This window comes from Cavia porcellus, unplaced genomic scaffold (genome assembly GCF_034190915.1).
Source record: "Cavia porcellus strain 051 isolate PalLab524CR breed Dunkin Hartley unplaced genomic scaffold, mCavPor4.1 scaffold_6, whole genome shotgun sequence".
Taxonomy (NCBI): domain Eukaryota; kingdom Metazoa; phylum Chordata; class Mammalia; order Rodentia; family Caviidae; genus Cavia; species Cavia porcellus.
The window spans coordinates 104,975,066-105,002,353 of record NW_026947489.1 but is presented as its reverse complement, the minus strand read 5'-3'; the positions used below and the strand labels follow the sequence as shown (position 1 = coordinate 105,002,353).

The 27,288-nt window shown below is 57.6% G+C and overlaps 1 protein-coding gene across 1 annotated transcript in view; it reads right to left on the bottom strand.

Annotated features, from left to right (window-relative positions):
- The window catches only part of Muc6 (mucin 6, oligomeric mucus/gel-forming), a 28,162-nt gene extending 1,531 nt beyond the window's left edge, over positions 1 to 26,631 (bottom strand). The window contains 30 exon segments of the mRNA XM_063249781.1: positions 499 to 14,010; positions 14,463 to 14,684; positions 15,114 to 15,251; positions 15,533 to 15,571; positions 15,900 to 15,962; positions 16,136 to 16,276; positions 16,384 to 16,540; positions 17,058 to 17,297; positions 17,388 to 17,573; positions 17,842 to 17,952; positions 18,032 to 18,173; positions 18,380 to 18,531; positions 18,832 to 18,941; positions 19,029 to 19,081; positions 19,250 to 19,499; positions 19,603 to 19,735; positions 19,819 to 19,913; positions 19,996 to 20,157; positions 20,418 to 20,555; positions 20,628 to 20,700; positions 20,789 to 20,893; positions 21,001 to 21,139; positions 21,217 to 21,337; positions 21,945 to 22,067; positions 22,139 to 22,346; positions 22,455 to 22,564; positions 22,644 to 22,801; positions 22,923 to 23,078; positions 23,153 to 23,414; positions 26,559 to 26,631. Of these exon segments, the coding sequence (XP_063105851.1) occupies positions 499 to 14,010; positions 14,463 to 14,684; positions 15,114 to 15,251; positions 15,533 to 15,571; positions 15,900 to 15,962; positions 16,136 to 16,276; positions 16,384 to 16,540; positions 17,058 to 17,297; positions 17,388 to 17,573; positions 17,842 to 17,952; positions 18,032 to 18,173; positions 18,380 to 18,531; positions 18,832 to 18,941; positions 19,029 to 19,081; positions 19,250 to 19,499; positions 19,603 to 19,735; positions 19,819 to 19,913; positions 19,996 to 20,157; positions 20,418 to 20,555; positions 20,628 to 20,700; positions 20,789 to 20,893; positions 21,001 to 21,139; positions 21,217 to 21,337; positions 21,945 to 22,067; positions 22,139 to 22,346; positions 22,455 to 22,564; positions 22,644 to 22,801; positions 22,923 to 23,078; positions 23,153 to 23,414; positions 26,559 to 26,631 (17,572 nt within the window).
- Between the last annotated feature and the right edge of the window lie 657 nt (positions 26,632 to 27,288).

The window sequence follows — 27,288 nt, the reverse complement described above, 5'->3', positions numbered from 1 at the left end:
GCTGAGGGGAGCCCAACTCCAAGGAATGTGGGGTAGGTCTGGCACAAGCCTCGAACTTAGGAACTTAGGAACTGCTGCGCAGGGCAGGCAAGGGCCACGAATGTCCAGTGGGGAGTGCTGTACCTGTTCCTGCCAGCCTGCTCTGGGTGCCTGTTAAGCCCGCATTGACAGCTGGCTGTCCTTTCTTTCGGCTCCCAAGGCAGGTGACATTTCTTGGGCCTGGCACCTTGTCAGCCCCCATGTGCTGTGAGCACCCCAAGGTTTGAGTGGGGAAAGCTTCCTGGGGAAGGTGGCAGTACAAGCAGGAGTTGTGACTGCAGGACAGAGGTCACAGGCAGGAGTGAGCCAGGAGCAGGCACAAGTGCAGAAGCTGAGTGGGGCAGGCCCTCTTGCAGGCTGAGCTGGGCTCAAGAAAGAGAGCAGGCTGCAGTAGGGACAACACAGGCCCCCTGAAAAAGACAGTGTAGCACTGTCCAGAGCTAAGAGGATGCCACTTACCTGCAGAGCCTGTGGGAGAGGTCACCAGAGGGGACAGCCAGGGGCTCACAGTGGAGAGTACCTCCAGAGTGGTGGGTGACGTTGTGTGGGAGGAAACTGAGCTGGATGGGAACGTGGATGTGGGGAGGTGGGTGAACCCAGGGTACCTAGTGGTGAGGTTGGTGGATGGAGAGTGCGGGGAGGATATTGTCCCCAAGGTTGAGGACATCAGGCCAGACACAGGGGCCATGGTGGTAAGAGCGGTGGCCTGCAAGGTGGTGGCCAGAGAGGAGAAAGTGGAAGGCATGGGAACCTGGGGCGTGGTCCTGGATGTTACTAGAGAACCTGTGTTGGAGGCCAAGGAGGGAGACCATGACGCAGAGGATGTGGTGGACAGAGAGAGGGCAGGCAAGGAGACAGATGGGAAAATAGAGGGAGGCAGAGGAGAGGGACTGGAGGAAAGAGACACAGGAAGGGACAATGTGGTGGGGCCTATAGGAAGTGTGGCAGGAGGGACTATGCTTGAGGTGACAGAGGCCTGGGAAGCAGTCCTATCAGAGGGTGATGGAGATGCGGAAGAGGAAGTCAAGGGAGGAGAGGAGGAGGAGGGGGAGGAGGGAGGACTATGGGAGTTAGGAGAAGTTTTATGGGAAAAGGTAGAGGAATGTGGAAAATCAGTGGGAGAAAGAGAAGTTGAGAGGCTGGAGTGCAAAGACACAGGGGTTGAAAGGGATGAAGGCAAAGGACTGAGGCTAGAAGTGAGGAGCTGGGAAGAGGTGAGGCTGTCTTCAGGGGAGGAAGTATGTGCGTGCCCGGTACCAGTGGTAGCTGTGGTCAGTGGAGGGACTGACTGTGAACTGCTGATGGTGAAGACTGTGGCAGTGGGAAGGCTACTAGCAGGCAATGCAGAGGAGGCCGAGGATTGACTGTCTGGGGTGCTGGGTCTCTCAGAAGGTGGTGATAGCAAGGAAATGGTGACTGAGGGAGCCTCAGTAGATGTGACTGGGGACCTGGATGCAGTGGGAAAGTTGGTAGAGGTCTGGAGTGAAGTTTCTGAGGTGGGTGTGGGATATGAAGTGTGGGAGACTGACAGCGTGGAGGAGTAGGGTGTGGAGAATGCAGGATGGGCAGTGCTGGGGGTGGTAGAGGTGGTAGGGGCCACTGTGGCACTGGGCTCCATATTGCTTGGGTAGAATGATGTGCTGGTTGGATGGAGTGATGTGGATTCCAGGTGGATGGTGGAGGAAGGCTGTGTGATGTAGACAGGTGATGTCCTGGCTGTACTGAAAGACAGGTGGGCCTGTGTAGTAGAACTGGTACTAACAGTTGGTGGTGCAATGTGTGTGGTTCCTGTCACCATGGATGCTGGGCGGGCTGTAGCAGTTGGCGTCATGGTGGAAGCTGAAGACACCATGTGTTGACTAGTTGTGGTGCTGTCAGATGTGGGAGATACCAAAGAGGTGGTGACTACTGTAGACTCACTGGGAGGCTGTGTCTGAGGACCAGTTGTGGTGGGAATGTTGGTGGTGGTCTGGAGGGATGTTCCTGTGGGCATGTAGTGTTGAGTGTGGGAGACTGACAGGGTGGGAGAGGAGTGTGTGGACAATGAGGTGTGGACACTGCTGGGTGCAGAAGAAGTTAGGGCCACTGTGGTGCCGGTTTCCCTACTGCTTGAGTAGGATGATGTGCTGGTGGGATGGATAGATGTGGATTCCAGGTGAGGAGTGGAGAAATGTGTGATGTGGACAGGTGATGTCCTGGTTGTACTGAATGAGAGGTGGGCCTGGGTAGTGGAACTGGTGTTGACGGTTGCTGGTAGTACAGTGTGTGTGGTTCCTGTAATCACAGAGGTTGGTTGGGTGGTGGAAGCAGAAGACACCATTTGTGGACTGGTTTTGGTGCTCTGAGGGCTTGAAGTTACCAGTGAAGTGATGACTGTTGGAGACTCACTGGGAGGCTGTGTCTGAGGAGCAGTTGTGGTGGGAATGTTGGTGGTGGTCTGGAGGGATGTTCCTGTGGGTGTGTAGTGTTGAGTGTGGGAGTCGGACAGAGTTAGGGCCATTGTGGTGCCAGTTTCCTTACTGCTGGGGTAGGAGGAGGTGGTGGTGGGATGGACCGATGTGGTTTCCAGGTGAGTTGTGGAGGAAGGCTGTGTGACATGGACAGGTGAAGTCCTGGCTGTGCTGAAGGACAGGAGGGGTTGAGAGAAGGCCTTGGTGGTGCTGATTATCGGTGGGCTGGTTGTTTTTACCTCTGTAACTGTGGTGGCAAGGTGGGTGGTAGCAGTTGGCCTCATGGTAGATGCAGAAGACACCTCATGTGGACTGGTGGAGGCAGTGTGATGGGTGGCAGTTATCGAAGAGGTGGTGACTGTTGGAACCTCAGTGGTAGGCTGTGACTGGGTCCCAGATGTGGTGGGAAATCTGGTGGTGGTCTGGAGAGAAGTTCCTGAGAGGGCAGTGGAGTGTGAAGTATGCAAGACTGACACTGTGGGAGAGGAGTGTGTGGACAATGAGGTGTGGACACTGCTGGGTGTGATGGAGGTGGTAAGGGCCACTGTGGTGCCAGTTTCTGTACTCCTGGGGTAGGAGGAGGTGGTGTCAGGATGGAGTGACGTGGATTCCAGGTGAGATGTGGAGGCAGGTTGTGTGATGTGGACAGGCGATGTCTTGGTTGTACTGAATGACAGGTGGACCTGTGTAGTGGTGACGGTTGCTGGTAGTGCAGTGTGTGTGGTTCCTGTAATCACAGAGGTTGGTTGGGTGGTAGCAGTTGGTTTGGTGGTGGAAGCAGAAGACACCATTTGTGGACTGGTTGTGGTGCTCTGAGGGCTGGAAGTTACCAGTGAAGTGATGACTGTTGGAGACTCACTGGGAGGCTGTGTCTGAGGAGCGGTTGTGGCGGGAATGTTGGTGGTGGTCTGGAGGGATGTTCCTGTGGGTGTGTAGTGTTGAGTGTGGGAGTCGGACAGAGTGGGAGCGGAGTGTGTGGATGCTGGGGTGTGGACACTGCTGGGTGCAGTCGAAGAAGTTAGGGCCACTGTGGTGCCAGTTTCCTTACTGCTGGGGTAGGAGGAGGTGGTGGTGGGATGGACAGATGTGGTTTCCAGGTGAGTTGTGGAGGAAGGCTGTGTGACGTGGACAGGTGAAGTCCTGGGTGTGCTGAAGGACAGGAGGGGTTGAGAGAAGGCCTTGGTGGTGCTGATTATCGGTGGGCTGGTTGTTTTTACCTCTGTAACTGTGGTGGCAAGGTGGGTGGTAGCAGTTGGCCTCATGGTAGATGCAGAAGACACCTCATGTGGACTGGTGGAGGCAGTGTGATGGGTGGCAGTTATCGAAGAGGTGGTGACTGTTGGAAACTCAGTGGTAGGCTGTGACTGGGTCCCAGATGTGGTGGGAAATCTGATGGTGGTCTCTAGAGAAGTTCCTGAGAGGGCAGTGGAGTGTGAAGTATGCAAGACTGACACTGTGGGAGAGGAGTGTGTGGACAATGAGGTGTGAACACTGCTGGGTGTGGTGGAGGTGGTAAGGGCCACTGTGGTGCCAGTTTCTGTACTCCTGGGGTAGGAGGAGGTGGTGTCGGGATGGAGTGACGTGGATTTCAGGTGAGATGTGGAGGCAGGTTGTGTGATGTGGACAGGCGATGTCTTGGTTGTACTGAATGACAGGTGGGCCTGGGTAGTGGAACTGGTGGTGACGGTTGCTGGTAGTGCAGTGTGTGTGGTTCCTGTAATCACAGAGGTTGGTTGGGTGGTAGCAGTTGGTTTGGTGGTGGAAGCAGAAGACACCATTTGTGGACTGGTTTTGGTGCTCTGAGGGCTGGAAGTTACCAGTGAAGTGATGACTGTTGGAGACTCACTGGGAGGCTGTGTCTGAGGAGTGGTTGTGGCGGGAATGTTGGTGGTGGTCTGGAGGGATGTTCCTGTGGGTGTGTAGTGTTGAGTGTGGGAGTCGGACAGAGTGGGAGCGGAGTGTGTGGATGCTGGGGTGTGGACACTGCTGGGTGCAGTCGAAGAAGTTAGGGCCACTGTGGTGCCAGTTTCCTTACTGCTGGGGTAGGAGGAGGTGGTGGTGGGATGGACAGATGTGGTTTCCAGGTGAGTTGTGAAGGAAGGCTGTGTGACGTGGACAGGTGAAGTCCTGTGTGTGCTGAAGGACAGGAGGGGTTGAGAGAAGGCCTTGGTGGTGCTGATTATCGGTGGGCTGGTTGTTTTTACCTCTGTAACTGTGGTGGCAAGGTGGGTGGTAGCAGTTGGCCTCATGGTAGATGCAGAAGACACCTCATGTGGACTGGTGGAGGCAGTGTGATGGGTGACAGTTATTGAAGAGGTGGTGACTGTTGGAACCTCAGTGGTAGGCTGTGACTGGGTCCCAGATGTGGTGGGAAATCTGGTGGTGGTCTGGAGAGAAGTTCCTGAGAGGGCAGTGGAGTGTGAAGTATGCAAGACTGACACTGTGGGAGAGGAGTGTGTGGACAATGAGGTGTGGACACTGCTGGGTGTGGTGGAGGTGGTAAGGGCCACTGTGGTGCCAGTTTCTGTACTCCTGGGGTAGGAGGAGGTGGTGTCGGGATGGAGTGACGTGGATTCCAGGTGAGATGTGGAGGCAGGTTGTGTGATGTGGACAGGCGATGTCTTGGTTGTACTGAATGACAGGTGGACCTGGGTAGTGGAACTGGTGGTGACGGTTGCTGGTAGTGCAGTGTGTGTGGTTCCTGTAATCACAGAGCTTGGTTGGGTGGTAGCAGTTGGTTTGGTGGTGGAAGCAGAAGACACCATTTGTGGACTGGTTGTGGTGCTCTGAGGGCTTGAAGTTACCAGTGAAGTGATGACTGTTGGAGACTCACTGGGGGGCTGTGTCTGAGGAGCGGTTGTGGCGGGAATGTTGCTGGTGGTCTGGAGGGATGTTCCTGTGGGTGTGTAGTGTTGAGTGTGGGAGTCGGACAGAGTGGGAGCGGAGTGTGTGGATGCTGGGGTGTGGACACTGCTGGGTGCAGTCGAAGAAGTTAGGGCCACTGTGGTGCCAGTTTCCTTACTGCTGGGGTAGGAGGAGGTGGTGGTGGGATGGACAGATGTGGTTTCCAGGTGAGTTGTGGAGGAAGGCTGTGTGACGTGGACAGGTGAAGTCCTGGGTGTGCTGAAGGACAGGAGGGGTTGAGAGAAGGCCTTGGTGGTGCTGATTATCGGTGGGCTGGTTGTTTTTACCTCTGTAACTGTGGTGGCAAGGTGGGTGGTAGCAGTTGGCCCCATGGTAGATGCAGAAGACACCTCATGTGGACTGGTGGAGGCAGTGTGATGGGTGGCAGTTATCGAAGAGGTGGTGACTGTTGGAACCTCAGTGGTAGGCTGTGACTGGGTCCCAGATGTGGTGGGAAATCTGGTGGTGGTCTGGAGAGAAGTTCCTGAGAGGGCAGTGGAGTGTGAAGTATGCAAGACTGACACTGTGGGAGAGGAGTGTGTGGACAATGAGGTGTGGACACTGCTGGGTGTGGTGGAGGTGGTAAGGGCCACTGTGGTGCCAGTTTCTGTACTCCTGGCGTAGGAGGAGGTGGTGTCGAGATGGAGTGAGGTGGATTCCAGGTGAGATGTGGAGGCAGGTTGTGTGATGTGGACAGGCGATGTCTTGGTTGTACTGAATGACAGGTGGACCTGGGTAGTGGAACTGGTGGTGACGGTTGCTGGTAGTGCAGTGTGTGTGGTTCCTGTAATCACAGAGGTTGGTTGGGTGGTAGCAGTTGGTTTGGTGGTGGAAGCAGAAGACACCATTTGTGGACTGGTTGTGGTGCTCTGAGGGCTTGAAGTTACCAGTGAAGTGATGACTGTTGGAGACTCACTGGGAGGCTGTGTCTGAGGAGCGGTTGTGGCGGGAATGTTGGTGGTGGTCTGGAGGGATGTTCCTGTGGGTGTGTAGTGTTGAGTGTGGGAGTCGGACAGAGTGGGAGCGGAGTGTGTGGATGCTGGGGTGTGGACACTGCTGGGTGCAGTCGAAGAAGTTAGGGCCACTGTGGTGCCAGTTTCCTTACTGCTGGGGTAGGAGGAGGTGGTGGTGGGATGGACAGATGTGGTTTCCAGGTGAGTTGTGGAGGAAGGCTGTGTGACGTGGACAGGTGAAGTCCTGGGTGTGCTGAAGGACAGGAGGGGTTGAGAGAAGGCCTTGGTGGTGCTGATTATCGGTGGGCTGGTTGTTTTTACCTCTGTAACTGTGGTGGCAAGGTGGGTGGTAGCAGTTGGCCTCATGGTAGATGCAGAAGACACCTCATGTGGACTGGTGGAGGCAGTGTGATGGGTGGCAGTTATCGAAGAGGTGGTGACTGTTGGAACCTCAGTGGTAGGCTGTGACTGGGTCCCAGATGTGGTGGGAAATCTGATGGTGGTCTGGAGAGAAGTTCCTGAGAGGGCAGTGGAGTGTGAAGTATGCAAGACTGACACTGTGGGAGAGGAGTGTGTGGACAGTGAGGTGTGGACACTGCTGGGTGTGGTGGAGGTGGTAAGGGCCACTGTGGTGCCAGTTTCTGTACTCCTGGGGTAGGAGGAGGTGGTGTCGGGATGGAGTGACGTGGATTCCAGGTGAGATGTGGAGGCAGGTTGTGTGATGTGGACAGGCGATGTCTTGGTTGTACTGAATGACAGGTGGGCCTGGGTAGTGGAACTGGTGGTGACGGTTGCTGGTAGTGCAGTGTGTGTGGTTCCTGTAATCACAGAGCTTGGTTGGGTGGTAGCAGTTGGTTTGGTGGTGGAAGCAGAAGACACCATTTGTGGACTGGTTGTGGTGCTCTGAGGGCTTGAAGTTACCAGTGAAGTGATGACTGTTGGAGACTCACTGGGAGGCTGTGTCTGAGGAGCGGTTGTGGCGGGAATGTTGGTGGTGGTCTGGAGGGATGTTCCTGTGGGTGTGTAGTGTTGAGTGTGGGAGTCGGACAGAGTGGGAGCGGAGTGTGTGGATGCTGGGGTGTGGACACTGCTGGGTGTAGTCGAAGAAGTTAGGGCCACTGTGGTGCCAGTTTCCTTACTGCTGGGGTAGGAGGAGGTGGTGGTGGGATGGACAGATGTGGTTTCCAGGTGAGTTGTGGAGGAAGGCTGTGTGACATGGACAGGTGAAGTCCTGTGTGTGCTGAAGGACAGGAGGGGTTGAGAGAAGGCCTTGGTGGTGCTGATTATCGGTGGGCTGGTTGTTTTTACCTCTGTAACTGTGGTGGCAAGGTGGGTGGTAGCAGTTGGCCTCATGGTAGATGCAGAAGACACCTCATGTGGACTGGTGGAGGCAGTGTGATGGGTGGCAGTTATCGAAGAGGTGGTGACTGTTGGAACCTCAGTGGTAGGCTGTGACTGGGTCCCAGATGTGGTGGGAAATCTGATGGTGGTCTGGAGAGAAGTTCCTGAGAGGGCAGTGGAGTGTGAAGTATGCAAGACTGACACTGTGGGAGAGGAGTGTGTGGACAATGAGGTGTGGACACTGCTGGGTGTGATGGAGGTGGTAAGGGCCACTGTGGTGCCAGTTTCTGTACTCCTGGGGTAGGAGGAGGTGGTGTCGGGATGGAGTGACGTGGATTCCAGGTGAGATGTGGAGGCAGGTTGTGTGATGTGGACAGGCGATGTCTTGGTTGTACTGAATGACAGGTGGGCCTGGGTAGTGGAACTGGTGGTGACGGTTGCTGGTAGTGCAGTGTGTGTGGTTCCTGTAATCACAGAGCTTGGTTGGGTGGTAGCAGTTGGTTTGGTGGTGGAAGCAGAAGACACCATTTGTGGACTGGTTGTGGTGCTCTGAGGGCTTGAAGTTACCAGTGAAGTGATGACTGTTGGAGACTCACTGGGAGGCTGTGTCTGAGGAGCGGTTGTGGCGGGAATGTTGGTGGTGGTCTGGAGGGATGTTCCTGTGGGTGTGTAGTGTTGAGTGTGGGAGTCGGACAGAGTGGGAGCGGAGTGTGTGGATGCTGGGGTGTGGACACTGCTGGGTGTAGTCGAAGAAGTTAGGGCCACTGTGGTGCCAGTTTCCTTACTGCTGGGGTAGGAGGAGGTGGTGGTGGGATGGACAGATGTGGTTTCCAGGTGAGTTGTGGAGGAAGGCTGTGTGACGTGGACAGGTGAAGTCCTGGGTGTGCTGAAGGACAGGAGGGGTTGAGAGAAGGCCTTGGTGGTGCTGATTATCGGTGGGCTGGTTGTTTTTACCTCTGTAACTGTGGTGGCAAGGTGGGTGGTAGCAGTTGGCCTCATGGTAGATGCAGAAGACACCTCATGTGGACTGGTGGAGGCAGTGTGATGGGTGGCAGTTATCGAAGAGGTGGTGACTGTTGGAACCTCAGTGGTAGGCTGTGACTGGGTCCCAGATGTGGTGGGAAATCTGATGGTGGTCTGGAGAGAAGTTCCTGAGAGGGCAGTGGAGTGTGAAGTATGCAAGACTGACACTGTGGGAGAGGAGTGTGTGGACAATGAGGTGTGGACACTGCTGGGTGTGATGGAGGTGGTAAGGGCCACTGTGGTGCCAGTTTCTGTACTCCTGGGGTAGGAGGAGGTGGTGTCGGGATGGAGTGACGTGGATTCCAGGTGAGATGTGGAGGCAGGTTGTGTGATGTGGACAGGCGATGTCTTGGTTGTACTGAATGACAGGTGGGCCTGGGTAGTGGAACTGGTGGTGACGGTTGCTGGTAGTGCAGTGTGTGTGGTTCCTGTAATCACAGAGCTTGGTTGGGTGGTAGCAGTTGGTTTGGTGGTGGAAGCAGAAGACACCATTTGTGGACTGGTTGTGGTGCTCTGAGGGCTGGAAGTTACCAGTGAAGTGATGACTGTTGGAGACTCACTGGGAGGCTGTGTCTGAGGAGCGGTTGTGGCGGGAATGTTGGTGGTGGTCTGGAGGGATGTTCCTGTGGGTGTGTAGTGTTGAGTGTGGGAGTCGGACAGAGTGGGAGCGGAGTGTGTGGATGCTGGGGTGTGGACACTGCTGGGTGTAGTCGAAGAAGTTAGGGCCACTGTGGTGCCAGTTTCCTTACTGCTGGGGTAGGAGGAGGTGGTGGTGGGATGGACAGATGTGGTTTCCAGGTGAGTTGTGGAGGAAGGCTGTGTGACGTGGACAGGTGAAGTCCTGTGTGTGCTGAAGGACAGGAGGGGTTGAGAGAAGGCCTTGGTGGTGCTGATTATCGGTGGGCTGGTTGTTTTTACCTCTGTAACTGTGGTGGCAAGGTGGGTGGTAGCAGTTGGCCTCATGGTAGATGCAGAAGACACCTCATGTGGACTGGTGGAGGCAGTGTGATGGGTGGCAGTTATCGAAGAGGTGGTGACTGTTGGAACCTCAGTGGTAGGCTGTGACTGGGTCCCAGATGTGGTGGGAAATCTGATGGTGGTCTGGAGAGAAGTTCCTGAGAGGGCAGTGGAGTGTGAAGTATGCAAGACTGACACTGTGGGAGAGGAGTGTGTGGACAATGAGGTGTGGACACTGCTGGGTGTGGTGGAGGTGGTAAGGGCCACTGTGGTGCCAGTTTCTGTACTCCTGGGGTAGGAGGAGGTGGTGTCGGGATGGAGTGACGTGGATTCCAGGTGAGATGTGGAGGCAGGTTGTGTGATGTGGACAGGCGATGTCTTGGTTGTACTGAATGACAGGTGGGCCTGGGTAGTGGAACTGGTGGTGACGGTTGCTGGTAGTGCAGTGTGTGTGGTTCCTGTAATCACAGAGGTTGGTTGGGTGGTAGCAGTTGGTTTGGTGGTGGAAGCAGAAGACACCATTTGTGGACTGGTTGTGGTGCTCTGAGGGCTGGAAGTTACCAGTGAAGTGATGACTGTTGGAGACTCACTGGGAGGCTGTGTCTGAGGAGCGGTTGTGGCGGGAATGTTGGTGGTGGTCTGGAGGGATGTTCCTGTGGGTGTGTAGTGTTGAGTGTGGGAGTCGGACAGAGTGGGAGCGGAGTGTGTGGATGCTGGGGTGTGGACACTGCTGGGTGTAGTCGAAGAAGTTAGGGCCACTGTGGTGCCAGTTTCCTTACTGCTGGGGTAGGAGGAGGTGGTGGTGGGATGGACAGATGTGGTTTCCAGGTGAGTTGTGGAGGAAGGCTGTGTGACGTGGACAGGTGAAGTCCTGGGTGTGCTGAAGGACAGGAGGGGTTGAGAGAAGGCCTTGGTGGTGCTGATTATCGGTGGGCTGGTTGTTTTTACCTCTGTAACTGTGGTGGCAAGGTGGGTGGTAGCAGTTGGCCTCATGGTAGATGCAGAAGACACCTCATGTGGACTGGTGGAGGCAGTGTGATGGGTGGCAGTTATCGAAGAGGTGGTGACTGTTGGAACCTCAGTGGTAGGCTGTGACTGGGTCCCAGATGTGGTGGGAAATCTGATGGTGGTCTGGAGAGAAGTTCCTGAGAGGGCAGTGGAGTGTGAAGTATGCAAGACTGACACTGTGGGAGAGGAGTGTGTGGACAATGAGGTGTGGACACTGCTGGGTGTGGTGGAGGTGGTAAGGGCCACTGTGGTGCCAGTTTCTGTACTCCTGGCGTAGGAGGAGGTGGTGTCGGGATGGAGTGACGTGGATTCCAGGTGAGATGTGGAGGCAGGTTGTGTGATGTGGACAGGCGATGTCTTGGTTGTACTGAATGACAGGTGGGCCTGGGTAGTGGAACTGGTGGTGACGGTTGCTGGTAGTGCAGTGTGTGTGGTTCCTGTAATCACAGAGGTTGGTTGGGTGGTAGCAGTTGGTTTGGTGGTGGAAGCAGAAGACACCATTTGTGGACTGGTTGTGGTGCTCTGAGGGCTGGAAGTTACCAGTGAAGTGATGACTGTTGGAGACTCACTGGGAGGCTGTGTCTGAGGAGCGGTTGTGGCGGGAATGTTGGTGGTGGTCTGGAGGGATGTTCCTGTGGGTGTGTAGTGTTGAGTGTGGGAGTCGGACAGAGTGGGAGCGGAGTGTGTGGATGCTGGGGTGTGGACACTGCTGGGTGTAGTCGAAGAAGTTAGGGCCACTGTGGTGCCAGTTTCCTTACTGCTGGGGTAGGAGGAGGTGGTGGTGGGATGGACAGATGTGGTTTCCAGGTGAGTTGTGGAGGAAGGCTGTGTGACGTGGACAGGTGAAGTCCTGGGTGTGCTGAAGGACAGGAGGGGTTGAGAGAAGGCCTTGGTGGTGCTGATTATCGGTGGGCTGGTTGTTTTTACCTCTGTAACTGTGGTGGCAAGGTGGGTGGTAGCAGTTGGCCTCATGGTAGATGCAGAAGACACCTCATGTGGACTGGTGGAGGCAGTGTGATGGGTGGCAGTTATCGAAGAGGTGGTGACTGTTGGAACCTCAGTGGTAGGCTGTGACTGGGTCCCAGATGTGGTGGGAAATCTGATGGTGGTCTGGAGAGAAGTTCCTGAGAGGGCAGTGGAGTGTGAAGTATGCAAGACTGACACTGTGGGAGAGGAGTGTGTGGACAATGAGGTGTGGACACTGCTGGGTGTGGTGGAGGTGGTAAGGGCCACTGTGGTGCCAGTTTCTGTACTCCTGGGGTAGGAGGAGGTGGTGTCGGGATGGAGTGACGTGGATTCCAGGTGAGATGTGGAGGCAGGTTGTGTGATGTGGACAGGCGATGTCTTGGTTGTACTGAATGACAGGTGGGCCTGGGTAGTGGAACTGGTGGTGACGGTTGCTGGTAGTGCAGTGTGTGTGGTTCCTGTAATCACAGAGGTTGGTTGGGTGGTAGCAGTTGGTTTGGTGGTGGAAGCAGAAGACACCATTTGTGGACTGGTTGTGGTGCTCTGAGGGCTGGAAGTTACCAGTGAAGTGATGACTGTTGGAGACTCACTGGGAGGCTGTGTCTGAGGAGCGGTTGTGGCGGGAATGTTGGTGGTGGTCTGGAGGGATGTTCCTGTGGGTGTGTAGTGTTGAGTGTGGGAGTCGGACAGAGTGGGAGCGGAGTGTGTGGATGCTGGGGTGTGGACACTGCTGGGTGCAGTCGAAGAAGTTAGGGCCACTGTGGTGCCAGTTTCCTTACTGCTGGGGTAGGAGGAGGTGGTGGTGGGATGGACAGATGTGGTTTCCAGGTGAGTTGTGGAGGAAGGCTGTGTGACATGGACAGGTGAAGTCCTGGGTGTGCTGAATGACAGGGTGGCCTGGGTAGTGGAATTTGTGGTAATGGTTAGTGGTGGTGCAGTGTGTGTGGTAACCATGGAGGCTGGGTGGGTGGCAGCAGTTCGTGTCATGATGGAAGCACTAGACATAACATGTTTAGTGGTTGGGTTGCCCTGAGAGGTGGAGGTTCCTAATGAGGTGGTGACTGTTGCTGACTCCCTGGTCGGCTCTGTCTGAAGTCCAGGTGTATTAGGAAGGTTTGTTGTGGTCTTCAAGGATGTTCCTGAGTGTGTGGAGTGCTGAGTGTGGGAGACTGACAGCGGGGAAGAAGAGTATGTGGAGAGTGTGGTGTGGACACTGCTGGGTGCAGTGGAGTTAGTAAGAGCCACTGTGGTACTGGTTTTCGTACTGCTTGGGTAGGAATAAGAGGTAGTAGGATGGCCTGAGGTGGATTCCAAATGGAGTGTAGAGGAAGGTTGTGTGATATGGACAGGTGATGTCCTGGCTGTGCTGAATGACATGGGAGCCTGAGTGGTGGAACTGGTGATCATGCTTAGTCGCTGAGTAGTTTGTGTGGTTCCTGTAAGCATGGATATTGGATGGGTGGTAGTAGCTGGCTTCATGGTCGATGAAGAAAATCCCAGATTTGGGCCAGTAAACGTGATATGAGGCATGGCAGTTAGCAAAGAGGTGGTGACTGTTGGAAATTCACTGGTAGACTGTGTCTGTGGCCCAGATGTGGTGGGAAATCTGGTGGTGGTCTGGAGGGAAGTTCCTGAGACCAGTGTGGAGTGTAAAGTATGCAATACTGACACTGTGGGAGAGGAGTGTGTGGACAATGAGGTGTGCACACTGCTGGGTGGGTTGGATGTTGTAAGGGCCACTGTGGTGCCAGTTTCCATACTGCTCGGGTAGGAGGAGGTGGTGGTGGGATGGACTGACATGGATTCTAGTTTGGGTGTGGAGGAAGGTGGTGTGATGTGGACAGGCGATGTCCTGGCTGTGCTGAATGAGACGTGGGCCTGGCTAGTGGAAATTGTGGTCATGGTTGGTTGTGGTCCAGTGTGTGTTGATATTGTCACTGTGGAATCTTGCTGGGTAGTCGATGTTGGTGTCATGGTGGAAGCAGAGGAGACTTCGTGTGGACTGGTTCTGGCACTCTGAGAGGAGGGAGTTGTCAGAGCCGGGGTGAGTGTTGGAGACTCACTGGGAGGCTGTGTCTGAGGGCCTAATGTGGGTGCAGAATGGCTGGTGGTCTGTGGGGATGGTCCTTGAGGAGTGTGAGTTGTGTGGTGAGGGGTTTGGGAGGTGGGCAGCGTGGGTTGGGATTGGCTGGGCATGTCCGTTGGCAGTGCTGTGGAGGCGAGTTCCACAGGCTGCGTTTGCGGTGCTGTTGGGCGCCCACTGCTCTGGCTCGTGTGCCGTGTGGCTTGTGTGGCTCTGGAAGTCAGTTCTGCTATCGGTGTGTGTGTGGTTGTTGCTGTGCCTGTTGTCTTCTTGTGGGCAGTTGTTTCTGTGGGATCACAGAAGGTGTTATGCAACATTCCATTCTGTCCAGCCTTGTCCTCCTCACACTGTCCCGTGTTTGTCCTTGTCTCCCCGGTTGCACAGCAGTGGATGCTGCCCTTTCTGGCTCCCGTGCCCCGCCCATTCCCTGCTGTGCTCCTGAGGCATCTGTGGTTCTCCCCGAGATTTGTAGCTACTGCCCTGCTGCCCTTCAGCCACCACCTCTGCATGTGCACAGTCCCAATTTGACATTTGTGGTACTGGTTCTGGGTGTGGCTCCCCAGAGTGGGGCTTGTGGGTGACGCCACGCTGCCCTGTGTCCCTGCTGTGCTACTGGGCCTGGTCTTCCCACTTGCCCTATGGGCACTCTTGGCCATACTCCCTGGCCCTGCGCTGCTGCACTGTGCTGGGACACACATGTGGCCTAGACATCCTGGGGTCCCGTGGACCGTGGCTCACCGTGTCCATGAGGTGTTGCCCACGTGGTCACGGTCAGTGGAACCATTGTCGTCTGTGCCGTGAACTGAGCTGTGGACATGGTAACTGCGCTGGGAGATGATGTTGTGGGCTCTGTTGTTGCTGTGGTAACTCTGTGTCCTGTGGCTGTTGATGTCACTGTGACTGTAGGCACCAGAGGTGATGTGGCAGGTGTGGTGACAGCCGAGGTGGTTGGAGAGGATTCTACAAGGAACAGGCTCTCTGTGTTTCCCAGCTTGTGTCTAAGGCCCCTGCCTGTCTTGGCCTCCTGGAGGAGCACCGGCCTCTTGCTTCCCTCTTCTTGTGCCTTCTATTTTCTGTGTGGCAGTGGTGGCCTGGTGGCAGAGGCCATGAACACATGGTCCTGTGGACCAGCTGGGTGGGCAGATGTCCTGTCCCTCAGTTCCCAGGCCCCATAGCAGGTGGCAGTATGAGCTGGGGCTACCTGCTCTGTCTCTTACATTTCTAGTGGCAGAATAAGGTGCATGGAAATGGTCACATCAGTGGCCAGCTTGGGCTGTAACAAGTTTTTCAGAAAAATCTCCACTTGGCTTCCCAGCTCAGGCCTGTGTGGTGACAGTCCTCCTCATATCTCACCTGGGCACAAGCAGAGCCCACCCCCACCCATGTTACCTCTTGACGTGGTAGAGGCTGAGGTCGTCTGTCTCTCTGTGGAGGCTGTGGTTGGGTGGCCTGGTGACTGGGTACCTGTGGCTATGGGCAGGGTGCTGGGTTGGCTGGTGCTGTTGATTGCTGTGGTGGGCGGTGATCCTGCATGAGGTACACGAGGTCATATCCTTAGGATGGGCAGGGCCTGGTCTCCTTGTCCTGTGGACCTGCTGTCACCTCACTGCACTGTGGAACCCAGGGGCTGTGTGGGAGGGCGAGGGCCTGGGTGGCTGTCCGAGGTTTTAGGCAACCCAGGCATGGAGGCTGGGCTGGCCAGAGCTAAGTTCTGCTGCCTTTGTCCTCTGACCTAGAGGGCACCTCCCTCCCCCAGCACTGGAGATACTGAGACTGGGCCAGCGTAAGGGCTTGAAATGGGTGGTCACCTGTGGTGGATGGCAGCGGTGGCGACGTGGGCTGTGAGGCTACAAGAGGAGAGGTGGTCAGGAGTCGCCCCTTCCCATCCCTCCCTGAACCCTCTTTTACCCTGTTACCAGAGCTGGAAGAGCAGCCAGGGTGCTCCGCAGGGTGGACTGGACCCCAGATGGGTTTCTGCTATGTCTACACCCTGGCTGGCAGAGGCCAGGGCAGGGAGATTGGGAGCAGCATGACCCACGCTGCTTTCTCTGCACCAGCAGCAGGCAAGGTGCAGGCAGCAGGTGCTGGGCAGGATGGCAGCTTGGGCAGGCCTAGGGCACCAGGTGCCTTCCCCCTCTATGAGGGCCTGGTCCATGCTACCTGGGGCTGACTCACCGCAGGGCACGCAGGTCCCCTGGCTCTGGTCAAAGTACTCGTCCTGGGAGCAGTTGTAACAGCCTAGGGCAGACAGCGCCAGCTCAGTGCCTTCACCTGATTGCCCTCCCTGCAGCTCTTGGACCATTCATGTGTGAGTGGACAGGCATGCAAGTGTGTGGATGCCTATGTGGCTGAATAATGAGCATGTGACTGAGTGGTTTGAGAGATGTTCAGGGAGAGTCCCTACACCACACCTTCGATGTTGGTGCCCTTGAAGTCCTGCAGGCTGCCAGGGCAGAGGCAGGGCCGGTAGTGCCACAGGCAGTCATCTTCCTGTGTGAGCTGCTCCTTGCTTCCCTTGTGCGGGTGGGTGTTGTAGAAGTCACAGTAGATGGCTGGGGGGGAGGTGCCCGACAGTCATTGGTGAGGGAGGCTCAGCTCAAAGCTTCAGGGCACAGCCTGGGCTGGGGAGTGGATGAGGGATGGGGGGTAGGGCACTCACGGCAGAAGTCTGGGGCCCTCCAGTCCACACACACGCCCTTGTCCAGGCAGGCCTTGGCATAGGCGGCCACTGCGTCACATAGACACTCACAGTCTCCACCCGTGTCACAGCCACATGCGTCATGCACACAAGCCTCATAGTAGGGCAGGTGGTACACCTGTGGGTAGGGCCAGTCAGCATGGCCCTGGTGGCAGTCACCCTTGGCCACTGCCAGCCTTCATAGCTAAGCTGCTGCAGAGGCTTCTGGCCTCCCCCAGGGCCAGCTGATTCACTAGAGCCAAGTCCCTCTGGCCTGTGGGACCACCTTCAGCAGCAGCTCCTCTCTTGACTCCCTGAGTCCTTATGCTCATGAGCTCAGAGCCTGCAGCCAGGCCAGGCTGGTTCCTGTCTCATAGTCTCGGCATAGCTGCTGTGACCTGGGGACACCCTCCTCTTAGTGGATCCCCAGGAATTGGGGGCTTTCCTACAAGCTCCCCAGTCCAGGGAGTCTCCCATCTGAGTGTCTCCTTCCCTGGCCCTGCACCCCAAAGCAGGGCTTGTGCCCGGGTGCTGCCGGAGCCTGGGGTGCTATGGACTTACTGTGATGCAGTCAGACTGTGAAGGAGGGGGGCCATCTCTGCTCCAGCTCAGCCAGCCTTGCCCCCAGGAGAGGGCTAGGTCAGGGTGGCACCTACCTTGCTGTGGCAGGCAGCGAAGGTCTGGCCGTTGATGATGCTGCACTTGCGCTCGGCCCAGGAGCGGCGGAAGGCATTGAGACTGCAAGGCTCCACTGCAGCGCGCATGTCCCCGCACAGTGGGCTCTCCTTCCAGGAGTTCACGAACTCCAGCTCACTGGACGCCACATACCTGCTGCGTGTCTCAAAGTCGTCCTTCATGTTCCCGTTGGCATTGCCACACAAGCCACAGAGGGCATCCTGTAGGGCCATCAGGTGGGGAGTGAGGATTTGGACCCAAAGCCCTGCCTGGAGAGCTGGTGAGCCAGGTGCCTGGGCATGCAGCAGTACCTCAGAGGAGCGGCTGATCTTGATGGAGACACTCATGTGCTTGTTCCAGATGAGCGTCATGTTGAGCCTCCCAGGGATGTCCACATCCAGCACCAGGCTCAGGGCGCTGAGCTGCACTTGGAAGTGCACATGGGAGTCCTCGCCATGCACCACATAGCTGCCGTCTGCCATGGTGATGGACAGGCCCTGCGGGGTGGGGTGTCATGGGTCCCTGGTGGAAGGTCCCACTGGGGACGCAACAGATGCAGCTTCCGGGACAGTCCTTCCCCTGCCCGAGACCTGGCATAGGTCACAGGACCGTGAAATAAATGCCTGGCTGGTGAACAGCCTCTGCCGGGGAGGGCTGTGGGCACCGCTGTCCCTATCCAGAGCAGGCAGGGGGGTCAGCACAGGAAGGTGGAAGTGGGGGCCTTGGCTGGGTAGTGCTCCCCCTCCCCCTGACGCAGCTGCTTACGCCCAGGGTAGTCTTGATGGCACGGGAACAGGTGACCCCCAACTTCCCACAGATGATGTTTTCTGTCAGGACCTTGAAGATGGGCTGGGAGCTGTTGGTGCCACAGTCGTCCTGCAGAGAAGCAGCGCTGAGCAGAAGCCCCATCCCTGCCCCACTCCCTGCAGCCCTCTCCTACCCCCCAGGCCAGTACCGTGGCCAGGGTATACTCGCAGTTGCCATCAAACATGAAGCGCTGCCCATCAAAGGTAACCATGTGGCCCTCCCCGTACAGCACGCAGGTGGATGGGCAGTGGGCGCCTTGCTGGCAGGCCCAGCGCCCCTGTGAGCAGGTGCTGGAGAGAGCAGGCAGTAGGTGGCCCTCCTCTGGTCTGCTGTCAGATCCTGGGGTTCCCCAGGACTGGCATACCTCCAGGATCCCACAACCATGCATCCCACATTCAGACATCCCCACCTCTAGTCACCCCCACCTCCAGATGCCTCCAACTCCACACATCCCACCTTTGGGTGCCCTTGGCCCCACAGGTGAGGTGCAGCTTACCAGATCTTACAGTCAGTGTGGAGCTTGGCGCCCCCGGGGTAGGAGACCCCCGCAAAATCACATGGACACTGCTCTGGGGGCACACACTCCCCACTGGGGTCCTCATAGAGCCCCTCTGCACAGGCACAGCCAGGCTCGCACTTGGTGGGCACCTGCAGGGAGGGCAGGGTCAGTGGCCTCTGCTCACCACAGCTTGGCCCTTTGCTCTGACACCCCCGCTGTTCCCTCAGGATCCTCCCCACAACCCTGCCTGCAATGGGGTCGGTCTCCCTGTGCCCATCAAGCTGGCACAGGCTGGCTCCCCGAGTTAGGCTGCTCATGGGACCCCACAGTGGCCAACAGTGATCTTCCAGCAGCTGGGCCAGGAGTAGCTCCTGACCTGACGCCAGCTTGGCCCAATCCTGGGAATACAGGCGGCCACTGGGAGCTCCCCTCCTCCCTTCAGTCCTTACACAGGCAGTGCCCGTGGCCAGCATCTGACAGGTGGGCGCGCACGCGGCCCCGAACTTGTCTTCTGCGGACTGGTCGCAGGACTGGAACGTCTTGGGGGCTGGGCAGGAAGCTGTGAGGGCAGGAGGGTGTGTCAGGTGGACTGGGGACTGCAAAGCACCTCAGGGTTGTGGCTGGCCTCAAGAGGTTCTGTACTTACCCAGGAGGTTCTGTGGCTGCCCTGAGCAGCTAAGCCGCCCATTGACGCAATAGCTGTGAGAGGGAAGCAGTGAGTTCTAGAGTAGGACAAAGGCCCCGCGCCACCATGACCCTCACAGTGACCCCGCCCCACCACTGCTGACTCCTCCAGTCCTGGCACCACCCAAGGCTCTCATCCCGCCCTCTCAGCCAGGCCCACCCTCTCTCAGCCCCAGCCCGCACCAGATGACTCCATTAATCATGGTAGACTGGTCCGATGGAAGGAACTTGGAGCTATCCAGCAAGCAGGGGCACTGGGCCTTGCGCACGCACTCTCCCCTGTGGTCCAGGTAGGTGCCCTCAGGGCAGTTGCAGCCGTCCACAGGCATGGCACTGGGATGGCACTCTGCTTCATGGTCAGAGAGTGATAGGCATGTGCGGCCGCAGGCCTGGCTGTTGTAGCTGAATGTGCGGTTGCCAGTGCAGGGGACGGCTGTGGGGGACTGGGATCAGGCTCTCTTCGGATGCTGACCTGGGCTGGCAACCCCGTGGCCCCTCACCCTGAGGCCCCACAACCCTGGCCAGCCAGCACTCACTGCAGTTGTCCACACTGCTCCTCCAGCCCCAGAGCAGGATGCCCTGGGAGGCACAGGCCTGCGCGTAGGTGCCCAGGGCTGCGCAGATGTGGGGGAAAGTCTCCTCGTAGTTGCAGGCCTGGTAAATGCACCTCTGCAAGCCAGAGTTGCCAGACTGGTGTGAGCAATGCCTCCTCCGGCCTCCTGCCCTCAGCCCTGCCATGACCCCAGCCTTACCTTGTAGAAGGGTGTGGGGTTCACTGTGGTGTGGCACTTCTCGAAGGCGCCTCCCTTCCTCAGCAGCTCTGAGCAGTGGGTCTCCGCGCACACCTCTAGGGGATGGGTGGTGTGGGTCTCCCCTTGACTCCCCACTGGGTAGGCCTGAGCCCAGGACAGTGGAGGCAGGGCACTCACTGTTGAGCTGGCTCATGGAGCAGGGGTCGGTCTCACGCTCCAGGGCAGCTGGGCAGTTTCCTGCCCGCCAGGAGTCCACGAAGGGCGTGGCGGTGCCCTCGTCAATGCCCATACTGGTCATGAAGTCATCAGTCGTGTCCCCGTTGAAGTTGCCACAAAGCCCTGAGCCAGTCAGGTGACTGAGCCCTGAGCTGGCCTCCTGTGCCCCCTCCCCAAAGGTCCTCTCTCTAGGTGTGCCTGGCGAGGTCCCATTGCTGGCCTCACAAAGCCATTCCCGGGCCCTGGGGCCTCGAACTCCTGGGATGTGAGGGCCAATGTGAGGCTTGCTTGGCCCCTATTGCTACCCCTACCCCTGCCCTATTGCTGACCACAGCAGGGATGGGGTGAGTGGTCACCCAGGGGGTGATGTGGGCAAAGCTCACCTCTGGTTTGGCCTTGGAACTGGGACCCAACAGTGATATACAGCTGGAAGATAGGGCGTAGCTGGACCACAAGCTCCAGCCCGAAGGTGGTGGCCATCTGGAGGTGGGTAGACGTCTGCCTGAAGATGGTGATGTTGCCTGCAAGGACAGGCTTCTCAGTGGCTAGCCAGCCTGGCCCCACCCAGGAGTGCTGCTGGTACGAGCACCTACCTGTCTTGTATGGTAGCCACTTGGTGTCTCCGTGATTGGTGATCACCTCATCCTCTGAGATCACAATTTTGTCCTGGAGAGGGTAGCCTAGGTTAGGGAAGAGCAGCGCAGGTGCCAGCGGGCAGGAGCATCACAGGGCCATGGGGCAGCTGAGGCCTTACCTTCTGGGACATGTAGATGACAGCAGTCAGGGAGGTCTCCGAATGCGAGTAGCCCGACTTGTCGTACACGGCCATGAGGGTGCCCTCATCAGGGAGCTGTGGACTCTGTGAAGGGGGCTCAGGCATAGAGGGGTGTCCACTCACCCCCATGCAATCCTACCTGTGGGGCTCAGATGTGCAGGGGCTGCACGCCAGCCCCAAGTCTGCCATACCTGGAGGAGGATGTAGGTGCAGGTGCCGTGGAAGCGGTAAGGCCTGGTGTCAAATGTGGTGACAAAGGAGCCACCTTCCAGGGAGCAGGTCCCAGGGCACGGCTTCTCCATGCACGTCCAGTGTCCTGTGGTGCACTGGCTGCAGGTAGTTATGATGTGACACAGTGCAGGCGGGTTCCCAAGCCCATGTCCTCCCTGCCAGTGCCCAGTGCTCACCAGGTCTGGCAGGTGGCTGCTGTGACCTCACCAGGGCTGTAGACCACCCCATTGAGCATGCAGGGGCACTGGCTGAGTGGCACACATGTGTGGTTTGTGGAGAGATTGTCGAGCACCGTACCTGCAGGAGAGGATGTCCCGGGCCTGGCCTGTCCAGACCCACTTCCTCTGCCTGGCCATCCCCACTCCCACAGCTATACCAGGTGCCTCCTCTCCGAGCTCTGGGTAGCTCCAGCCCTGCTGGTGTCTTCTACGACTGTGGCCCCTGGGTGTGTGCCACCCCTCAGGCCCAACGTGGTACACCCCTCAGGCCCAACTCTGAGCCGCCTTGCCCAGCCGCACTCAAACCCCTGTGGACACTGCTGTCCCATGGGTTTATTAGGATTCTCTGGGGTCCTGAACAGTTGGAGCTGTGTGGTTTTGGGGCGGCTGAGGGTCTTGAGGTGGGGACTCAGCAGGGTGCTGAGCAAGGCAGGGTCATGGCAGAGGCTGGTGACTCTTGGCCCTGGGCTTTACTCTGGGTTCCCGAGGAGAGTCTGAGTCATGGTTAGGGTTAGATTAGGGTTGTGGTCAGAGTCAATGTCAGGGTAAGTCAGAGAAGGAATAGAGTCAGGGTTAATGTTAAAGTTGGGGTTGGGGTCAGAGTCAGGATTAGGTCAGGGTCAGGATTGTGGTCAGGGTTAGATCAGGAACTGGGTCAGTCAAAGAGGATGCTGGCATTGCCTCACCTTCTGGGCAGAAGCAGCCAAAGGTGCAGGAACTGGGACAGCTGTGCCGGGGATTGGAGCAGGTCCGGGTGCAGACCACGCCACACTCCTGGTACTCCAGGCTGGCCGGGCATGAGCCCAGCGCTACACATGGTGCGGTGTGTTTAGAGCCTGTCCTCTGAGTGCTCTGCCCACCCCACTGCCCTGGTACTCACAGCAGAGGCCAGGGCCCCGCCAGCGGCTCACAGGCTGGCCTGCCATGCTGCAGCGGCGTGAGAACTCCGACAGCGTGGCACAGCTGCAGTTGGGCTGTCCAGGTGGGTTGCAGGCCACCATGTCCACCTGGCAGCTATGCACCAGCAGCTTCTTGGGCACGTCACACTCAGGAGACACCAGGGCAAGCAGCTGGGCACAGGTCTGGGCCTGGGATGGGGAGCTCAGTCACACCAAGGCCACACACACAGGACTCGTTCTCTGGGGACCTCGCACACCCTAGGGTCAGTCCATTGTGGACCCTGATGCCTCACATACGTCCTTGGCATGCAGCATGGGGGTGCTGGGGATGGCCTCGTAGGTGCAGATCTCATTGGGGTCATCAAGCTTCTGGAGTGCAGCGAACTTGTGGGGTTCTAGGAGTTTGCCTGGGGGTGGGGGCCAGGGTCAGGACTGCAAGGCTGGGTCTCTGAAGGCCCAGGCTTCCTTCCACCCCATGCCACCTACCATCCTCGCTCATAAAGTCATTGTCCGCATTCCCGTCAAAGTTTCCACACAGCCCGCACATCTGGCCCATGTACTTCCTCTCCACCAGGACCTATGGTGGATGGTGGGCACTGCTGGGGGGTCGTCCCTCCTGCTCCCAGCCCAGTGCCCCACTCACTCTGCGCCTCCAGGCCCCAAGTCTTACTGGATCCTCATTTTCAAATGAGAAACAATACACACCCAACCATGCCTGGGTTGTTGCCAGCGAGAGCCCAGGAGGTAGGACCCTGCCTGTGTGACCCCCAACGTGCCTGGCCCTGCACCCTCACCATGAGGTGGGGATCTGGGCCCCACAGTACCACCAACTCCAGCTCTAGCTGCTTGGCTGCCAGCTGCACGCTCTGGCCGTAGGGTGTCATCTGAAGCCCATTGCTGGTGTAGGGCAGGCTGACGACCCTGCAGATGAGAGTGGTCAGCAGCTGTTCCCTAGTCCTCTGTGGCCCATGGCCCAGCCTGGCTCGCTGACCTACCCCACGTCCTTGATGGAGATGGTCCCATTTTCCACAGTGATGACAGAGGCCCCCAGCTCCACAATGATCCGGAAGATGTTCCCGTCTGGCCCGCGCCGCAGCTGCACACTGAAGGCGGGCATTGCGTTTTTGCAGGTGGCCGCGAAGACATAGTTGCAGGTCCCCGAGAAATCGTAGGCACCATAGTCGAATGTGGAGAAGTGGCTGGCGCCCCACGTGGAGCACCAGCCCTTGTCTGGGGCTGTGGAGACAGTGGCAGGGTCTCAAAGCCCCACGTGTTGGGCAAGGCTGGGCACCCTGGGGCACATGCTGGGCCTGGAAGCCCATTCTGGTGGAAAGGGGAAGGAGGGACCTCTCTGCCCGCCCCACCCTGTCCCTTTCTGCATCTTACAGGACTGCAGATTTCCCTCAGCACCAGGGCCTGTGGCATTTCCAGTCGGGGAGTCTGTAAAATAGGACACATCCTTTCAGCGCCAACTCACCTAATACTCACCAGGGACCACAGCTGGGGCCACTCTGGGTCTTCTGGCACTGGACTGTCTCATGGGGACCCCACTCCAGCATGTGTGCTTGCTGAGAATGCACCAGAGTGTGTGCAGGAGTATGCATTATTGTGCAGCAGAGTCCTTGGTTCCTGTACACCCAGGAGAGCAAAGGTAGCAGTCTAGGCCAGTGGGTTGGTTTTTTTTTTTTTTTTTTTTTTTTTTTTTTTGTCTTTTTTCGTTTTTATCGGTACCAGGGATCGAACTCACGACTGCCTGCTTGAAAGGCAAGCGCTTATGCCGCTGAGCTAAATCCCCAGCCCGCCAGTGGGTTTTGGAGCCTGTCCTCATCCCCTTTGGCAGAGGTGGTGCCTGGCTTACCATCATGGTGCAGATTCTGCCCTCCCCTCAGTGCTCTCCTTTTCCTCTCTTTTCTACCTTTGGATTGGCGCAGGCTGCTATCTGTGCCCGTCACAGGCAGGGCTGTGGCCAAAGCACAGGATACCTGGTGTGAGCCCTTCCTGGGAGGGCATATATGCATGTGTGCACACCCACTTGCACACATAGGGATGTGCATGTGCACAGGCACACATGTTCACACATGTGCACACAAGGACACATTGCACAATGCATTGGCACACATAGGTGTGTGCACATGCACATGTATGCACATGCATGTATATGTGCATAGATATATATGCAAGTGCATATAACATGCGTATATATGCACATAGCCATGTACGTATGTGTGTGCACAAAATATACACGCACATAGTATGCTCATGCACACACGCTCACAATACACATATCCATGTATACATATGTATAGGCACATACATGCAAGATACATGTGCACACCTATACACATAACTGCGCACACATGCACATGCCATTACACAAGCACAAACATGCATGCACACATGCGCATAGTCTTGCACAGGCCCACACGCATGCACACACAATGTGCACAGCTGAAGCCATAGGCTGCAGGTAGCACTGGGAGGCTGAGGATGAGTTGGGTGTGCTGTGCCCAGAGGACCCTGTGATGTGTGCACAACCCCTGCTCTGGGCCAGGGTTTGTGGGGGACACACTGCCCTGTGAGGGGCAGGGTTTGGACAGGCAGCCTAAGACCTCACTCTTCTATCTCTCTGGCACTCTGTCCCTGCTGCTTCTCTGTCCCCTCAGTCCCTCTGTTCTGTTCCTTGACTCCTGCTCTGGCTGTCCCGAGCTTGGTCCTGACTCCCATGGCATCTATGTCCAGCTCTGAGCAGTGCTGTGAGGCTGAGGCTGAGGCTGCCCATGTCCCCTACGCCCTGCTGTGGCCATCTGTCTAGCTCTTCCTCCTTGGCACCTCCACGCCAGCCCATGGGAAGTCCTGCGATTGGGATGCCGTTGCCATGGAGATGCCCAGATAGCAAGGGTCATGGTGACTGCAAGGCAGGGTGGAGCGGCTGGAGAGTAGTGCCTGTTCCCATCTCAGCCCTCTCCCCATGCTCCACCCCTTCCTGATGTCCCCGTGCTGGCTGGGCAGCTGCCTGTGGCCTAGTGAGATACACTGTGAGTCCCTGAGGATGTGACTTGGGGATGTTCTGATTCTATCCCTGCCCACTTGCACCCCAGCTCTGGTGATCTTTGGATGTGATGCCCCCACCCCTGACTGCTGCTGGTTGCTGCTGGGGTGCATGCGACTCTGGGGGCCGAGCTGCCAAGAGTTATGTGCCTCAGGTGGAGTACAGGCATGTACTCCAAGGGTCAGCGGTGGGTGGTGTGAGCCCCTGGCTGGGCAGTGAGGAGCCCTTGGTGCAGTGATGGCTTGAAGTAGCTGGAGGTCCTAGCACAGGTGGATGCATGTCAGACAAGGCCTCTTGAGCTTAGGATCCTTTTCCATGTAGCTGCACGTAGCTGGCACCCAAGTGTCCCATGTCCATCCCAGGTTATGATGGGGTGGGGACTTGCCCTGGGCCTGGGCCTGGTGTTTGTTCCCTTCCAGGACTGATTTCGGGAAGTGGCCACCCACCCACCCTCCACCCTGTACCAGCACCTTTGGGGCTCAGTTTCACCTTCCCTTGGGAGGCGACCCTGGACTCCATTCTCCAAGACACTCTCTGCCCCAGGTCTTCCACAGGTATGTCCTCCTGTGGGGCCTTCTTCCCTTCCAGTATCCCTGAGTCCCCACTTCCTTTGTCTGTCATGATCCCCACTGGGCCCCACACCCTGTCCTGCTGGGCCACCTGTGCCAATGTCTGTCCAATGACCATCGATGGGGTTCTGGGGCCTCCTGGGCATCTCGCCCGCCACCCCCGGCCTTTCTCTGCCCTGGATGGGTGCAGGGCAGCCAGTGCACGCCGTGTTCCTCTGCACGCTTGGCAGCCTGCCTGCTGCTGGCCCCTTCCCACCAGCCCCAGCCCCGTGACTCTGCCTTCTGCCTCCCTTGGGCCACACCAAGTTGTCTCTCAAAGAACATTTGCTGAAATGAAAGGGCTCCAGTCCCTCAGCTTTTGAAGGGCCTCACCCCATCCCACCTCTGACACTGCACAGGGATGTGCACAGGCAGCTGCATGGTGGGGGAGGGGCGCAGAAGGGGCCCTATCAGTGGTACGTGGGTCAGGGCTGCCTGAGCTCAACCCACAGGTTGTGCTAGCTGTGGTCACCCCAGGGGGCTTCTGAAGGGCTGAGTCAGTGTATGTTGTGCATTGGATAGAAGGGGAAATGGGGCCGAAGGGCCCCCCTGTACCCCAGCTCCTCTGGAGACCAGGCTTTGAGGAGCAGAAGAGCGCCTGGCCTGCCCTGTGGGGCAGCTGCTCCCAGGGCCCTGTGCCTACCCCAGCGCCATCCTCCCATGCACAGTGACAGGGCTCTGGTGCCTGCACCATATGTCGGCACCTGCATGGCTGGCACTCTCCCCTCACGTGGCTCCACTCACCAGCCTTGAGCAGGACCACCCCACAGGGCAGCAGCAGCAACAGCAGCAGCAGTAGCAGCCTGGGCCCACGCATGGTGCTGGCTCTGGGAGGAGAGAGGTCGCGGCTGCCCGGCCCACTGCTGGGCGCCCGGCAGTCTTGCTGCTGCCACCTGTGTGACTTGGGCAACCAGCACCACCCACCTTATATAGAGGTGGCGGCTTGATCCCAGCCACGCCTGCCTGTACCCCACGCGCGGCCGAGTGGGGGCCAAACAGGATCTGGGTGCTGCCTTATCAGTGCTCAGCCTTCTTTGGAAAAATCTGCAGCAGCCAAAAGTGGCCTTGTTATCACCACTCCCAGGGGGGCTGACACACCCCAGGGTCCCCAACACCTTGTGGGCCAGGCCTGGGGGCAGACTGCCAAAGCCGTCCTACTGCCTGCATAGGGCACTGTTAGCCACATACCTGGGCTGCCAGCATGGAGTGCACTGGGGTGTCAGGAGGGCTCCCCACCCTGGACAGCCCCACCCCCACCCACGAACCCCACAAAGCTCCTATTCGCTGGGGCCTCCTTTGTCCTGAGTCTTCTGCCCAAGGTGAGGACCTCTTGGGTGGACTCAGGCATTGGGGGCAGTGGGTCTGACTTGGGCCTGAGGGTTCCTTAGGATGTCTGTCGGTCCCTTCCTGGAAACTTCCCTCACCTGGCAGCTGGGGGAGGGCCAAGAGCTGTCCTCAATGAGCGGGGACCCCC